The sequence below is a fragment of the Paroedura picta genome, chromosome 1, assembly GCF_049243985.1.
Source record: "Paroedura picta isolate Pp20150507F chromosome 1, Ppicta_v3.0, whole genome shotgun sequence".
In the NCBI taxonomy this organism is placed as follows: Eukaryota; Metazoa; Chordata; class Lepidosauria; order Squamata; family Gekkonidae; genus Paroedura; species Paroedura picta.
The window spans coordinates 197,876,744-197,894,637 of NC_135369.1; the positions used below are offsets into that span (position 1 = coordinate 197,876,744).

At 46.2% G+C, this 17,894-nt stretch overlaps 1 protein-coding gene across 2 annotated transcripts in view; it reads left to right on the forward strand.

Annotated features, from left to right (window-relative positions):
• The first annotated feature begins 1,638 nt into the window (after positions 1–1,638).
• The window catches only part of EFHC1 (EF-hand domain containing 1), a 30,047-nt gene continuing 13,791 nt past the window's right edge, over positions 1,639–17,894 (forward strand). Inside the window, exons 1-7 of one of the 2 annotated variants that reach the window (XM_077315975.1) lie at positions 1,639–1,823; positions 4,547–4,708; positions 7,116–7,403; positions 9,713–9,862; positions 11,280–11,472; positions 12,162–12,382; positions 14,395–14,535. In XM_077315975.1, coding sequence (XP_077172090.1) covers positions 1,761–1,823; positions 4,547–4,708; positions 7,116–7,403; positions 9,713–9,862; positions 11,280–11,472; positions 12,162–12,382; positions 14,395–14,535 — 1,218 coding nt within the window. In that variant the 5' untranslated portion in view covers positions 1,639–1,760. Of the gene's footprint in view, positions 1,824–4,486; positions 4,709–7,115; positions 7,404–9,712; positions 9,863–11,279; positions 11,473–12,161; positions 12,383–14,394; positions 14,536–17,894 lie in introns of both variants that reach the window. The other variant, XM_077315974.1, reaches the window with a different exon arrangement.

The following is a 17,894-nucleotide window of genomic DNA, read 5'->3' on the forward strand; positions in this document are numbered from 1 at the left end:
TGTTGATATATTGAGGGGCCATGTGGGTGCCCATGGCTGTACCATTGATCTGAATTGTTCCATTGATCTTTTTTGGATTTACTGAAACAAGAAATGTTTAAAAAAACCATCCACCCTACAAGCAGACAACACAAGAACTCCTCCAGCAATATTGTCAATCTTTCACAGCACAGTCAGTCCTGCAGAGCATTCAGTTCTCTCATGTGGACTCTCATTCTGCTGCAGCAAATCCAGAGATTGTTCAGTTCTGTGGGGACCTGGAGGCATTCTTCCAACATTTACGCTTAAAGGAATTCTTTCAACATACATGTGAAAAGAACAAGAACAGACCACATCTATACACCTTTCCATCACAGAATCAACTGGAGAACTACCATCCCTCCAGCATCAACCTCACCAGTAACTTCGGAAGCCGCTTGCTTTGATGGGTGAAGCCTCAAGAAATGTATCATATGTAACCAAGCCAGAAGGGGTACCTTGTTTTGTACTTTGTTTCCGGAAAAACCTTCCTCAATGGCTCTATTTTTACAGAATGAAATTAATTTTTTTTCAAATATTTTTCAAGAATGGTCCAAGCCAACAACAACAAGCCAACAAGTATCACTTGGCCAGTCTGCTCCCAGTTTCACGGACAGTACTGCTCCTCTGTAATGCAGTCCAACATAGGGATGCTATCCTTCAGATGGGACCTGAGGAACCCCTGGAAGTACAGCTCATCTCCAGACCAAAGAGATCAGTTCCACTAGAGGAAAGGGTTGATTTTAAGGTTGGGATGCCATCCTCCAGGTGGGACCTGGGGATCCCCTGGAAGGATAGCTCATCTCCAGACTAAAGAGATCAGCTCCACTGGAGAAAATCTCTACTTTGGCAGACTCCATATTATCACTCGAGACCTTCCCCGCCCCAAATCCTGGCCACTCCTGGCTCCACTCAAACAATCTGCAGGTATTTCCCAATCCAGAATGTGCCCCCCCAACATCATTTGACAATTTCAGATTGGTTGTTAATAAAAGAGGTAGTCTTAAAGCATCTCCTTTAGGGGTCCAACAAAAATAGAGCACCTTTAAGACAAAGATTTATTCAAGGCTTGAGCTTTCGCACTCTGTACATGCACCTGAAAGCTCACGCCTTGAATCTTTGTTGGTCTTAAAGGTGCTATTGGACTCTGTTTCTGTTTTGCTACTTCAGACCCACATAGTGACCCGCTTGCATCTATCCTTTAGGGGTAGTCAACCTGTGGTCCTCCAGATGTCAATGGCCAGTCAATGGCGTTTTGCTGGCAGAGGCTCATGGGAATTGTAGTCCAAGGACATCTGGAGGACTACAGGTTGAAGGAATATTTGTGGCGCGCAGCAGTGCTCTCATCAAACAGGCTTAGGCGGGTCTCCGTACTGGCCTGAAGCCATAGAGCCCAGTCTGAGTCCGGGGGCCCCTTGCGGGCCACCCCAGTTTAATGCTGCGGGGCCGTTTTCTGCAGACACATCCAAACAGAAAGCAAAGACCCCAGGGAGCGCGTGGGCAGCGCGCTAGAGACAGGCCCCGGTCCCACCCACCCACCCAGTGTTCCTCTGCGCATGCGCGGCGGAGGCGCCGCATTGAACTGCGTTGGGCTTAAAGGGACCAGGCCTCACCGAGGAGGGCAGCGGCCCCGCATTCTGCGCAGGCGCACTCCCCGTGAGTCGCGTGAACGGTTGCCGGGACAACGGCCGCTGTCTAGCGCCTGGGGAGGCGAGCGGGCCTGAGGAAGCTGTGGGGCGGCCATGGGGTCCCAGCCGGTGCAAGGGCTGCCCTTCCTGCCGGGCTCCTCGTCCCGCGACCCCACGGTGAGTGAGGAGGAGGAGGAGGAGGGGGGGGGCCTCGTGCGCAGCGCCCCTACAAAGCCAGGTATAGGTGCAGCTATAGGTGCATGTCAGCCGCTATAGGTGCAGATGAATCAGTGCACCAATGCCAACAATGATAAAAATCAATAACTCTGCATTGCAAACCGCGGCTGGAAACCGCCCGGGGCGAATCGGTTTCTCCAGGGACCTCCTCAGCAGCCAGGAGCTGCATGACGCTAATCCCGCATGGAAAATACGCCAAAAGGGAGGCAAAATCCAAAAGCAATTCCTTAGTGTCACCTTTTTTATTTTAATTTGTATTGGTTTGTTTGTTTGTTTATTATATTTATATACTGCCCTCCCCAGAGGCCCAAGGTAGTTTATATAAAACGTATAAACAACACATGAAACAATCTATAACATATAAATAACCATAACAATAACACTGATAACTGATAGTTTAAGGTGACCAGATTTTAACATTGGTAAAGCCGGACACCATTGACCAGGGGGGGGGGGGGTTCTTGATTAAAAATTTGGTCTATATGGAGCAACAAAAAGTTTCATAGAACTCATAGAACGCAAACATTGTATGGTAATATATATATTTTAATTTCAACGTAAGTACAATTTGCCAGGTACCCCCAGATGTCCCTCCAAAAGTGGGACAATCTGATCACCTTATGATAGTTATAACAATGCAAACAGTGCAACTGTGCAAACAGGTCCAGGGCGCACTGATGGAGTTCTGGGAGGGAGGGAGGGAGGGAGCAGGGGCCCTGCAGATGCTGTTGGTTATGTCTGCTCTCAACCAAATTCACTTTATTTGAACATTTGAACTTTATTTGAACAGGTCTGGGGGACCTGGTCTGTTGACAGACTGTCACCTGCAAAGTGGCTTCTGGCCCTCCCAATTGTCAGTGCCCATCCTGGTTAACAATGTTAGAAGTTCATGACGCTGCTTTTGTATTGTACCATGAATCTTTCCTTGTAAACTGCCCGGAGCAGCAAGGGAGGGCAGTATATAAATGTAATTAAACAAACAAGCAAACAAATATACCATGTAAGTTAACCTTGCAATGAGCACATAACAAAAGAAATGGCAGAAGGAATTTCAAACTGCAGTATAGCATTTTAACTCTGGGATGGGGTTTTTGTTACTTTTGAGTAAGTGTCTCTTTTTATTCTTACTCTTGACTGAAATGGTCGTGCATAATATGTTTTCCCACAGAAATTCAGGTTTTGTAGCTTTTAAAAGAAGGCTATATATGCCACCTCCAAATGTAACATCAGAATGTAATTTGTTTGCTTTTTTGCTCTTGGATTTTGTATACATTTGACATATTCTGCATGTTATAAATTTAATACAGATATTGACTGATGAGGGAGTTCATTGAAAAACCAATTCAACCAGCGTGGTTTCCAGCTACTGTTTGGAAAACAACAACAACCAGTTATATCTATCACAGCTTATTTGGGAGCTTCTTCTCAGTGTTTTGTTTCTTGGTTTGATTATCCTACAACTGAGTGGTCATTGGTTTGCTTAGCCTTCAAAGGGGGCCTGGAGAGATCGGTTCCTTTGGAAAGAATGGATGTTTTGGAGAGGGGGGACCCCTTACCATATGGGGTTCATCATTGTAAGGACTCCAGAATTTGATGAGCTGAGAGCCAAGGTGATAACAGATACACTACAACTTGAAAACATTGGAAGTCTCACAATCAATGAAGAAGACAGGGAAAACAGGGAACTAACCCAGGAACCCAGGATTGTGTTCACATGAGAATTGACTACTAGAAGAATAAATGAATATTTGATTTGACTTTATATGCCTGTGGAATTCCCTTTTGAATCATATCTGATGTCTAAGGTATTGATGGCTCTATTGGGACTGACACAGTGGACAGCCAGTTCCTCTGATGGGCCAACATAGAGATAGAGTCCTTCATAAGAACATAAGAAGAGTCCTGCTGGATCGGACCAGTGGTCCATCTAGTCTGGTATCCTGTCGCACACCATGGCCAACCAGTTCCCCTGGAGGGCCAGCAACAGGACAGAGAGGTCTTCCCTGATGTTTCTTCCTGTCTCTGGGTTTCAGAAATTTAGTGCCACTGAATGTGCAGGTTCCCCTCAGTCACCATGGCTCGTAGCCATTGATAGACCCATCCTCCATGAATCTTTAAAGTTGTTTATTCCTGTGACCATCACTACACCCTCTGGCTGTGAATGCCACATTTAAACCACTGTGTAAAGTAGATTCAAATGAGTAGTCGTGTTGGTCTGAAGTAGCACAATAAAATCAGAGTCCTGTGGCATCTTTAAGACCAACAAAGATTTATTCAAGGCATGAGCTTTCGAGTGCAAGCACCATTCGTCAGCTTGCACTCAAAAGCTCACGCCTTGAATATATCTTTATTGGTCTTAAAGGTGCTACTGGACTCTGTGTAAAGTAGTATTTCCTTTTGTCTGTCCTGGACACTGCTGGATACGTCTGCTTCAAAAGCTTGAATTTAAACAGGGAGAGAACCCGTGTGTAGTTTCTCCTTGGGAGAAAAAGCACGAGCAACTAAAGCTTTTCTTTATGTCTGGCTTTTCCATCTGAGTAAGCATGTCTGTGTAGTTAGTAGCACGTAGAGCATCTGACGGTAGATTTTTTCCTCTCCATTAGAAAACTGCTTTTCATCGCTCTCAGACTCTGAGTTTCAAGAATGGATTTGCCTTTAAGCAGCTGCCGACGATGGGGATAGGAAGAGAGCGACTTCACGTCAACCAGCTGTCCCAGGCTGAATTAGATGAGCTGTCCAACAAGCGACCCACCCTCACCTATGGCCAGCCCAAGCAAGCTCCACCTTCGGACTTCATCCCAGCACATGTGGCTTTTGACAAAAAGGTATTGTCCAAGAATGTCTGAGTCAGTGATGGCCAAGCCCTGTGTAGGAAAGTGAAGTCTTTTCCATCTTTGGAAATTTTCAAACAGAGGCTGGATAGCCATCTGACAGAGAGGCTGATTCTGTGAAGGCTTAAGGGGGTGGCAGATTACAGTGTATGAGCGATAGGGTTGTGTCCTGCATAGTGCATGGGGTTGGACTAGATGACCCAGGAGTCCCTTCCAACTCTATGATTCTATGATTCTAAGTGCAAAGTTTAGGGATATAAGTCTATCCTTTAGCTGTAGGTGGCTGAAAGAAGATGGTGTCTTTGCTCAGGAGGAGGGATTACTTGAGGCCCAATAAACACCAATGCATAAAACTATCCTTAAAGGTAATCAGTTTGTCCCAGCTGCCTGTCGTGTGTTTGACTCAAAAATTATTCCCCAAATTTTATATGGTATCCCTCTCTGGATCTCAGGTTTTAACAAAAACTTGCAAGGTTACAGTCTGCCTTTTTCCGGCAAATTTTGGGAACTCCAAATCAAGACCCTTTATGTCTTGAAATTGGCCATAATCTTCTTGAAACTAAGGCCTGGATTTTCATCTTCAAATATTGGCTAAAACTGCATTTTAGGGTTCGATCAGATAGTCTATCAAGATAGGCCTGTTTACTGAGAGACTCTTTTAAATTTAAATGGTTCTCTACCATCCTTACACTCCAGCAAATTGGTATTGACTACAATTACATCTTATGTCTGAATGAATCTTCCATTATGTGCCAAATCAAACAAAGGCTACTTGATCAGGAATTTCAAAAAATCCATCCTAGTGTTCTGGTAATTTGCTCTCCCCGTGCTCTTGATCTCCAAGTGAAGCATGGGATGCTGCCGGCTTATGTCTATAACTTGGCAAATCGCTTCTATCACAGAGCGTTTTCACTTGCTCGGCTGAACGCCTTTCCATCCAAAGTATTACAAGGGAGATTTGCCAAGATTCCTTCCGAAAACAGACTATGCACTTGTGAATCAAATTCTCCTGACACCATCCAACATATCTTGCTGGATTGTCCCTTGTTCATTATCCAGCGAAGACACATTATACCTTTTATACCGAAATGGAGAAACCATTCAAGAGACCTAATCTGCCATTTTTATTGAGTGATAGGGATGCCGATGTTACTTTTATTATGGCTGAATTTCTGTCTTCAGTTTTTAAATTTAAACTGACTGATGTATCTTGACTATCTTTGTTTATCTTGCTAATCTGCTTTATGCCAATAAAGATATTGTGTGTGTGTGCGTGTGCATAAAACTAGCCTCCCTGTCAAAGCCCCACTCACCCATCTGGGGCTGTTAAAATCCCTCTCCCCCTCCTGCTGCTGAAAGATTAGAAACAGGCGTTGAAGAACTATTTTATTTAAGATTTCAATTATTTATTCTAGACTATATTTTGACACTTTTTAAATTGTGTTGTGTGGTTTGATGTAACACGCCCCAAGGTCAGAGAGAAAGACTGAGTAACAAATATAATAATAGCAGTAATGACAGCAACAATAACAAGAGTGTAGAGATGTCCTGAGTCACTGCCTGAAGATTGCCACAGTTTCAACAGTTTTGGAGGGGGGCATGATTGCTGTCTTTGAAAGTATTTGATTCAGCTGGGTCACTGTGTTGGTCTGAAGCAGCAGAACAAATTTTAGTAGCACCTTTAAGACCAACAAAGTTTCATTCAAGGTATGAGCTTTTGTGTGCATGCACAGTTCTTCAGACACAATTTATTTGAAAGGTTGTCACTTAGAAGAGGGCAGGGAAAGGTTCCAGTTGGCAGCAGAGGATGGGACACACAGTAATGGCTTTAAAACTATCTGTAGAATTTTAGAAGAAGAGTTGGTTTTTATACTTCACTTTTCAATTTACAAAAGAGTCCCAATGCAGCTTCCAATCGTCTTCCCTTCCTCTCCTCACAACAGACACCCTGTGAGGTAGGTGAGATTGAGAGAACTCTGAGAGAACTGTGACTGGCCCAGGGTCATCCAGCTAGCTACATTGCAGAGGGGAAGCCACTCTTAAACACTACGCCCATTCTGTCTCTCTCACCAAGCTGGCTCTGAGCTAAATATGCCTGCAGAGCACCCATATTGTCTTTACAAGTATTTCTTTCATTCTAAAGGAGAAAATATTTCTTAGACTTTCAGAGCTGAGTCAAAGATTTTGTGACTTTGTTCTGCTGTTAGCCGGCTGTTGAGCAGAGTGTCCCTCCTATTCCCAGAGATGGTGTCTTTTCTTGGCTTGAAGTTCTTAGAAGGGAGCAGGGACACATTCACTCCCAAGCCTAAGGGCAGTGCCTCTTTCCTGAGGGGTCCTCCTGTCAATGTTATCATTAAAGTCCTTCAACTTCTGCTTTTCGGGGGCTCTTCTTCCTTTGCAGGTGCTGAAGTTCAACGGTTACTTCCAAGAAGATGTCCCCATATCTACTGAGGAGCATTTCCGTGTCCGGCAAGTGGGCATTTATTACTACCTAGAAGATGACACCATGTCCGTCATGGAGCCAATTGTGGAAAATTCTGGGATTCCACAAGGCAAGTTCATCAAGCGGCAGCGCCTGCCGAAGAACGACCGCGGGGACCATTACCATTGGAAGGACCTAAACCGAGGCATCAACATTACCATATATGGCAAGACTTTCCGGATAGCTGATTGCGATCCATTCACACAGGTAATGCTCCTAGGTCATTCTGTTGCAGAATTAGGTGTGCGCGGTTATTGAGAAATCAAACTAGCCGTTATAACCTTGGCTGTATCTGCACTTACTTTGTTTATTCCATTGTGGATCCTGCTGAATCCAGATCGATTTGAACTCGTGTTTACACCCCCCCCTTGGAAACAGAAAAGTGTTCTGCATGTGGTTAGGGAAGCTCGGGGGGGGGGGGAGCCAAGTGCAGCAGGAGCTTCTTTCTTTCTTTTCTTGAAGTGGGGGGGGGGACAATTGGAGACAGCAGAGGAGGGAAAAACAACCAACAGGCAAATCTCTACTGAGAGAAGTTAGCGCTTCTGGAGCTTCTGCTGAGAGAAATTAGGGCTTCCCCTTTAAGGCAAGCTTGCAGCCTTGGAATGAGGAAGCCTTTGAACTGAAGCCTTGACTAGTCAGGACTTCTCTACCATGGAGGCTCAGCAGCAAGATCGGAACTGGTAGAGATCTGCATGCTTTCTCATGCCAATTTTTCAGATATTGAGGGTTATATCCACTCTAGGATATTGTAGGGAAAAGGTAGGGTCACTCTGGGTCAATCACGCTTGTTGCAGAGGAAAAATTTAAATTGGACAAAATCAAAATGGAAATCACATTCATTGGAGACCGCGGGGACTGAATCGACCTGGGATTGGAATAAGAGCTCCGTCCAGTTTCAGCCCTTGAAACATGATTTCAAACATGAATCTTGGTTGGCCGGATTGCTTCAATAATTTCCAGGAATGTATTTTCTGCTTTATTGCCTGCTTTATGCATTTAACATATTTCTCACCTGCTTTTCTCCATAAACATGGGGAGAGGCTGTGACTCAGTGGTAGAGCATCTGCCTAGCATGCCAGAGGTCCTGGGTTCTGCTGAAAGGGTTGTGTGGAAAGTGATGTGAAAGACCTCCACCTGAGACCCCAGAGTAGACAAGACTTACCTTGTTGGACCAGTATAAGGCAGTTTCATGACACTGCATATGTCTTCAGGTGTACTTTACATGATACACTTAAGAGACATTCGTCTAGGCCAGACTTTTTCAGTTTCTTTACCATTGAGAAACCTCTGAAACATTCTTCAGGCATCAAGAAACCCCTGAAATGATGTGATTGTGCAGAATATGGTTGAGAAGCAGAGCTGAACACATGGCCCCCTGGGCCCCTCCCCTTCCCACCCTGTCCAGGCCCATCATTGGCCATTTGGGGGTTGGGGAAGATTGACATGACCAATATGGTCATATTACCCAATAAATGTTTAGCAATTTTTTAAAAGATATATAAAAATTACGAAATTCATGAAACCTTTCCAGGGCCATCAAGAAACCCGAGTTTCATGATACCCTAGCTGAGAAAGCCAGGTGTAGGCTCTTACTGGACCTGAACAGTGCAGCTACACTGTTCCCTCGTGTATCACATGGCAACCAAGCCAACACTCTGAGATTTTAGTCTGTTTCCCAAGGGTGAATGCTGGCCTGGGGAGGAACTGCAGCGCATTTTCTCCCCTTTGCTTCAGGGCTTCTCATGTTACCCTGGTGTAGGGAAAGGCCACAGCACTGGGGATTCCCATCCAACTGAGAACCCAGATGTCCTATCGTGGGGAGTTGTGAATATGTTGAGTTAATTAATTTTATATAGAGAAGAGGGCCCGAAAGGACTGAGGGAGGGAGGGAGGGGGAAAGGAGGGAGGAAGGAAGGAGGGAGGGAGGAAGGGAAGAAGGAAGGGAGGGACGAAGGAAGGGAGCTAGGAAAGGGGAAGGGTGGGAGGGAGGGAGGAAGGAAGGAAGGAAGGGGTTAGGCGAGGAGCTGAAGAATGTCTCTGTGGTTTCTCAATGGTAAAGAAACTGAAAAAGTCTGGCCTAGACGAATGTCTCTTAAGTGTATCATGTAAAGTACACCTGAAGACATATGCAGTGTCATGAAACTGCCTTATACTGGTCCAACAAGGTAAGTCTTGTCTACTCTGGGGTCTCAGGTGGAGGTCTTTCACATCACTTTCCACACAACCCTTTCAGCAAAACCCAGGACCTCTGGCATGCTAGGCAGTTTCATTTATCACTGGTTATATTGTAGCTGGTTGTGTTGGATTATGGCCTAGCAGGGCCCAGGTCAAGCCTCGCCTGTGTTTGTTCTGTTTTGGTACTGGGTGCTGTGGAGTTATTACTCCAGGTGTTTGCTGTAGGGAGATGTGGATTTCTGATGAGCTGAAGCTGTAGTGAAGGTTCCCCTCCTGAGTACAATCCTTGACCTTTGCCTTCTTTCCTCCAAACATTCTGACCTGTCCCTGTCTTCTACTAGACTTTCCTGGAGAGCCAAGGGATCGAACTGAACCCCCCAGAGACTATGGTTTTTGACCCTTACACAGAGTTGCGCAAAATGCCTCTGCGCATGTACGTCACGCCCTCGAATTTTGACCAGCTGAAACAATTCCTGGCCTTTGACAAAAAGGTGAGTGTCAGGGTGGATTCTGGCCTGGGCCATAGGGCTTGGCTGGTGCTTGGGGGATTCTGGGACGATAAGGCTCTCAGATGTGCATTGCAGGAGGCAGAGCAGGGCAGTGGGGTGTGGCCTGCACTGAGTGTCCACTGTCCCATGCAAATGTTTGCTCTGCTTTGGATCACCAAGGACCCTGGCAAGGGCAGCCCTGCAACGTATGACACACCCTCTTGTCTGCTTTGTCCTCACGGCCCATTTTATAAAAATGTAAGTTATTTATTGTTCTCTTTTCTCACTGGGAATGAAGTTCGATTATACAGGGTAAGTCCACAGGATGGGACATCCAAGAGACAACCCAGTAGAATTTATACTGTTGACATATGGAACCAAGTAGACATCTGAAAACGGAACTGCAGGACTGCACATGCATTAACATGACGTGTTAAACAATGCAAAAAATTATATAGCAGGATCCCCCATCCCTCTGTCTTTTTGTACAGGCCTTTCCAGAATTGGGAATTCTTCCAGTTTCCTCTTCCTCTGCATTTTCTTTTTGGTAAATCTTTATTAATTTCTTGCTGCTCATCCATAAATGCATATGGATACTGTTGATAATTTCATGTGGATGAAGTGCTTTTGTTTCTTTTGTTCTATTTGAGCTGAGAACTACTGGCATTGCTAGACTTAGCTGTCTGTCTGTTTATCTGTCTGCTTCTCCTTCCATCTGTCCATCTGTACCAGCCTGTCTCAACATTTTTACTGTTGCGAAACTCCCTGAAACATTCTTCAGGCTTCGAGAACTGGCAGAAGTGGCACGATCATGCAGAATATGGTTGGGGAGCAGAGCTGTGTCCACACCCACACAGAGTCCCTCCGCTTCCCACCCCCTCCAGGCCCATCACTGGCCATTTTGGGAAGGGGTGGGTGGGGCAACATGATCATATATGGTCATATCACCCAATAAACGTTTAACAATTTTATTAAAATTAATTAACTCCCACCCATTTAGGAAACCCTTCCAGGGATGCCAAGAAACCCCAGGGCTTCACAAAAGTCTGGTCTGCACATTCGCCAATGTATCCATAAGTTTTTGTCCTACTCCTGCAAGAAGTTTGGAGTGGTGTGCATGACTCTTCCCCCCCCCCCATTTTCTTCCACAACAGCCGTATGAGGTAGATAGAGAGTGCCTGGCCCAAGGTCACCCCATGAGCTTTGCGGACTCATTCTATCCTACCCTGCCATGTCTGCAAAGAGTCAGATCATCAGCCCACTCCAATCCCCTACTGTCTCTGACAGCAGCTTTTCAAGGTCTGCCTGATAGCCCTCCTACCTGGGATCCTTTTCACGGAGGAGGCCAGGGATAGAGCCTTATAGGGGTGACAAATCAGTGTCATTGCTGAGCTCTGGCTCTGGTTCACACCTTTCTCAGGTCCTTCGTTTCTACGCCATATGGGATGACACTGTAAACATGTTTGGTGAGAGCCGGCGTTTTATCATTCATTACTACTTGGCGGACGATACTGTGGAGGTGCGGGAATGCCATGAAAGGAATGACGGCAGAGACCCTTTCCCCGTGCTGATAAGACGTCAGCGCTTGCCCAAGATAACTGTGGAGAAAAAGGGTAAGAGCACTCTGGTTGTTTGCCCAGATTAGTGAAAGAGGAGGAGGTATTTGAGGGTCAGTGAGCACATATTGGTGAAATGTGTAATGCTCATTACACCAGGAAAGCAGGAATAAGGGACCCAGGTTGATCATTAGTCTGCATTGGGGAGAACACCTCTTTTAGTAGAGAGATGTGACATCTCCCTTCAATTCATATTCTAGCACCAGTGAGAATTTAAGCCACTTTATCATTCAAGTGTATTAAAACTCAGCCTATTGTCATCTTCAGGGATGCCACTAGATTAGATGTGGGAAATTTGGCAGTCATCTCCTGATGCATTTAATTTTATTTACAAGCAGCTGCACACACAATTCCAGTTTCTTCGACAAAATTCTTCTGTGGCCTGTCTGAGTATTGGTGGGTGATGAGGTTTGCCAGTAGGAGGCCTCCTTTCACAGATAGAAGCCTGGCAACCCTAATATGTTTTGAGATCATGACAATTACTTTCAAACACTAAATCTCCTACGATCAGATTGAATCCATTGCATATTGTTTTCCTTGTTATTGTTGCACAGCAAGGAACACTGTTGTTTTGTCTCTCTTCCCTGGAAACTGAACCTTCTTTTCAGTGGACAATGGATTTTCTCTTTTGGGGTAGACATCCCAAAGGCCACCCTCGCCTAACTAACCTGCTTTTCTTCCACAAGACTCCTTCCCAACTTGCGTGCTGGAGATCTCTGACCAGGAGGTCCTAGAATGGTTTACAGCTAAAGATTTTGCTGTGGGCAAGTCCACCACCCTTCTCGGGCGCTCTTTCTTCATCTACGATTGTGACGAGTTCACTCGGCATTTCTATCGGGACAAGTTTGGCATTGATAACTTCCAGCCAGTTGATGTAAAGAAGCTGCCCCCGGAGGACGTGAAACAGGTAACGAGAATGTTTCGATGAAGATGGCAGAGCTATCGATCCACACGGCCAAGACTTCCATCCCCAGTCCTGTCCTGCAAAAGTTTTGTTGAAATTAGTGCAACATTTCCTGAGAAGTAGATTTAGCCATTTGGTGTCTGTCACCATACTACAGACTGGAAGCAGACTAAATTGGCAATTTCCACCAAGCGCCCCTTCCCACTAGAGATCCCCCTCACATCCTTCTTCAGGCTCCCCTATCCTGAAGGAGCAGCATTGCAGGGAATCAGTGATCTTCCATGGGAGGGGGAGGGTGGAAATTTCCCTTCTGCCACTGGGTCCAACCCTGCGTCTTATAAGACCTAGAGAGACATTCCTATTGCAACTTTGACCTGGTCATGTCTGGAAGGTGAGATCTACATGCATGCATCTATGAGTTTTCTCCTTGGTTATAGAGCACAAGCAAAGTCTCAGGGAGAGCTGACCAAGGAATGATTTCAATTGACAATTCAGATGGCTGTTGTAGTTGTTGTCAGCCATTCAGTCGTGTCCAACTCTTGGCGATCCCATGGCACAGCTGTTGCCATGATCCCCAATCCTGTGCTGCCTCCCTTAGCCATGCAGTCTTCTAACTGGTGCCCATCCCGATTGTGTCCAACCACTGGGCCCCCTGTTGGCCTGGTTTCCTTTTTCCACTTACCAGTCCTAGCATAATTGCTTTCTCCACTGAGTTGGATTACATGATATGACCAAAGTAAGTGAGTTGGAGTTTTGTGATTTTACCCACCAATGATGGCTAAAAAGGTAAAGGTAAAGGTATCCCCTGTGCAAGCACCGAGTCATGTCTGACCCTTGGGGTGACGCCCTCCAGCGTTTTCATGGCAGACTCAATACGGGGTGGTTTGCCAGTGCCTTCCCCACAATGATGGCTAGAGCAGAGCTAATAATATCTGAAGAAAGAACCTTTTTTTTTGTACTTCCCTTTACTTCCCAAAGGAGTCTCAAAGCGGTATACAATTGCCTTCCCTTTCTCTCCCCTCAACTAACAGCCACTTGGTTTAGTGGTTAGGAGTGCAGACTTCTAATCTGGCGAGCCAGGTTTGAATCCGTGCTCCCCCACATGCAGCCAGCTGGGTGACCTTGGGCTCGCCAGAGCACTGAGAAAACTGCTTTGACCGAGCAGGAATATCAGGGCTCTCTCAACCTCACCCACCTCACAGGGGGTCTTTTGTAGGGAGAGGACAGGGAAGCCTGCTTTGAGACTCCTTTGGGTAGATGAAAGCGGCATATAAGAACCAACTCTTCTTCTTCAGTAATATCAGGGCTCTCTCAGCCTCCCCTCCCTCCGAGGGTCTCTGTTGTGGGGAGAGGAAAGTGAAGGTGGTTGTAAGCCGCTTTGAGACTCTTTCGGGTAGAGAAAAGCAGCATATCAGTACCATCTCTTCTTCTTCTTCTGAGGTGGGTGGGACTGAGAGACCTCTGAGAAGTGCTGGGCCCCAGGTCACCCAGCTGGCTACCTGTGGAGGAGGAATGGAGGATCGAATACGGTTTTCCAGATCAGAGGCCACTGCTGTTAATCACTAAACCACACTGGCTTTAGAAGACAGTTTCCATGAGAGCTGGATCTAGTTACAAAACTTTGTATCTTTCTACAGAATGTTGCCTCCTTTGATGAAGGCCCTTGTTTGCAAATGGCTGTTTGCAGCAGGCACAAAGGTGGGCTCCTCCCCCCCATTCCCGAGGGGAGGCTCTTTTGAAACACCTCTTATTCCAGTAAATTAGAGAAAAGCCAGATTTGGCTGTTTGCTTGACAAAGAGAGGCTTTGGGGAAAGAGCAAAGGAGGATGAGTAAGCGTGCTGGTGGGTATCACGGTGCCTGAACAAACTACCACGTGGAGGGCCTCTGTTAGAAAACGCAGCAGCCGTGGAAGCTGAAGCATCTTGAAAAGAATAGAGTTCCATTTCCAGTGGCTCAGCCTAAATCATGTGGTCCAGTGTTACCATCCCTTGCCCTTGGTTTCTTTTAATGACAGGTCATCCCTCCCTACAACGGTTATGGCTTCCTTGAAGACTCTCTCCAGAACTGCTTCAGCCTGATTCCAAAGCCTCCTAAGAAGAACATCCTCAAGCTGCTGCAGAATGACCGCAAGGTGTTGCGCTACAAAGTCACCCTGGTGAGGTGTTTCCTGAAGAACGCTCTTACCTTTTTGAGCGAAGAACTGAGATTGCAGTGGGGCTTGATTTGACCTGTGAGATTTCAGCAGGGCAAGCTGGAGGGAAGTGTGGGAGAAGGCTTCTGAGATGAGTAATTCCTTAAAAAAACAAAACAAAACGGGTTTCTTGGTGCTCCCAAAATGTTACGTGAGTGTGGTGAAGGAGATGAGAACAGACCTACATTCTCCACTGTGTTTCATGCAATGCCATTGTGTTGAACTTGGAGCTCCTGGCCACGATCGAACTCTGGTGTGCTTGTAAAGTGATGTCATGTTGCAGTAGGACTTTTGGGCCAAGGACAGTTAGAGATGGTTTGCCATTGCCTGCCGCTGCATAGCAGCCACTGCTTTTCCTGGTACTCACAGGGAACAAAGATTGCTCCTGCCACGTTGGTTATTCTACAAATTCTTTTTACACATGCTGAGTAATATGCTTCCAGTGTGCTTTAGTCATCACGTCCCAGTGGATCTTCCCATTTCTCACAGTAAAAACCACTGCAAAGTGTATTTAAAAGTTGAATGAGAGTGCTTTGTGTGAAAGCCCACCAGTACTGATAATGCGTGGGGGGGAAGGCTGGGCCGGTGCTCACTCGGCAGCAGGGCAAATTCCCACTTGTGCACAATGTTGACACCAGCCTGACCCTGCCCTTGCCCTGGCCTGCTTTAGGGCCTCTGATGCCCCGTGACAATGGAGTGCTGATTTTTTGCATTCGCTTTTTTGTCATGGCTGCTGTTGGTAGCCATACTGGGCTAGGCCTCTGCTTGCAAGGAAGTGCATACCTGCCTATGGTGTCCCAGAAGGGACAGAAAATGCCCCATTTGGCTTTGTGGCACCATGGAGCTGAATGGGCTTTTTTTTTTACCTTCCACAAAGATGGGATTGTGTAATCATGCAATCCCACCCTCGTGGAAGTAACCCCCTCCCCCTGCCCTCCCATCATTGCCGAGAAATGTGGTGGAAACTTCCCACCCTGGCTGGCATGTGTACACACCAAAAGCCGGGACAGACTGTGTCCAGCGTTGGAGATCGTCCCCACTTGGTACATGAGAACGGGTGGGGCATGCTGTCCTGCCGCAAGAAACCAGCAGTAGCCCATCGCAGCCACTGCCATGCATAATGGGCCCAACTTTCACACACTTCAGGTAATTCACCTTCAGTCCACTTTCAAGTTACAACCAGATTTCACTGTGTGAAATGGGAAAATCCACTTGTAAACGATGGCTAAAATGCATTGAAAGTGGAGTGCAAGCATGTTATTCACTCAGTGTGTGTGAAATGTACATGCAGGGTTTTTTTGTTTTTTTGTTTGTTTGTTTTGTACTATTTTGCTAGTAATGTTTCCTGTTTTCCATCCTCTGCCTTGCTTCTAGTTTATGCTGAGCTATCCCATGTTGTGGAAGTAGCCTTCTCCCCAGCACTAGCTGGAAGCCAGCTTGGTGTAGTGAGAAAGCCTGCTTGGTGTAGTGGTTAGGAGTGCAGACTTCTAATCTGGTGAGCTGGATTTGATTCTGTGCTCCCCCACATGAAACCAGCTGGGTGATCTTGGACTCACCACAGCACTAATAAAGGGATAACAGGGGTCTTTCAGTCCCACCTACCCCACAGGGTGTCTGTTGTGGCGAAAGGAAAAGGAAGGTGACTGTAAGCCAGTTTGAGATACTTTTGGGTAGAGAAAAGCAGCATATAAGAACCAACTCTTCTTCTTTATTAAATCTTTATTAAATTGCATCCGGACTGGCAAATACTCTGGAAGATAGAGACAGAGTTCAACGAGATCTGAACACAATGGAAAAATGGGCAAATGAGAACAAGATGCAATTTAATAAAGATAAGTGTAAAGTTCTGCATCTTGTTCAGAAAAATGAAAAGCATGCCTACTGGATGGGGGATACGCTTCTAGGTAACACTGTGTGTGAACGAGACCTTGGGGTACTTGTGGAATGTAAATTAAACATGAGCAGGCAGTGTGATGCAGCGGTAAAAAAAGCGAATGCCCTTTTGGGCTGTATCAACAGGGGCATCACATCAAAATCACAAGATGTCATAGTCCCATTGTATACGGCACTGGTCAGACCACACCTGGAGTACTGTGTGCAGTTATGGAGGCCTCACTTCAAGAAGGACGTAAATAAAATTGAAAGGTTACAGAGGAGAGCGACGAAGATGATCTGGGGCCAAGGGACCAAGCCCTATGAAGATAGGCTGAGGGACTTGGGAATGTTCAGCCTGGAGAAAAGGAGGTTGAGAGGGGACATGTTAGCCCTCTTTAAGTATTTGAAAGGTTGTCACTTGGAGGAGGGCAGGATGCTGTTTCTGTTGGCTGCAGAGGAGAGGACACGCAGTAATGGGTTTAAACTACAAGTACAACGATATACAACGAGTACCCAGTTTGCTGGGGGGTAAATGGTAATGACTGGGGAAGGCACTGGCAAACCATCCCGTATTGAGTCTGCCATGAAAACGCTCGAGGGCATCACCCCAAGGGCCAGACATGACCCGGTGCTTGCACAGGGGATACCTTTACCTTTACCTTTACAACGATATAGGCTAAGATATCAGGAAAAAATTTTTCACAGTCAGAGTAGTTCAGCAGTGGAATAGGCTGCATAAGGAGGTGGTGAGCTCCCCCTCACTGGCAGTCTTCAAGCAAAGGTTGGATACACACTTTTCTTGGATGCTTTAGGATGTTTAGGGCTGATCCTGCATTGAGCAGGGAGTTGGACTAGATGGCCTGTATAGCCCCTTCCAACTCTATGATTCCATGATTCTTCTTAAGTCATATCAGGGCCCTCTCAGCCTCACCTTCCTCACAGGGTGTCTGTTGTGGAGAGAGGAAAGGGAAGGCGAGTGTAAGCCACTTTGAGACTCCTTCGGGTAGAGAAAAGCGGCATATAAGAACCAACTCTTCTTCTTCCTGCTCACCCCAGCGCACTGCCATTCCATGGGCAGGCCTGCCAAATACCATTAGAACCCACTTAACAGTGGAAGGATTGCCCATGAGAGGTGCAAAGGGAAGCAAGGGATATGACCCCAGACTGTTTTTCCTCCTTAACCTCAGTGGCAATGGGGGTAACCAGCTTTGGGTTAAAAAATTTCTGGAGTTTTGGTGGTGAAGTCTTCGGGAGGTAAGTTTTGACGAGGTGAAAAATCACAGTGAGGTACATTGCCATAAATCCCTCTCTCTAAAGCAGCCACTTCAAGAGGAACTAAGAAAGAAAAGGAAAATGTTCAGGAAATAGAGGGAAGGACAGAGCTCTAAAGAAGAGTACCTACAGGTAACTAGGCACTGTAGATCAATCATCAGAAAGGCCAAAGCTGA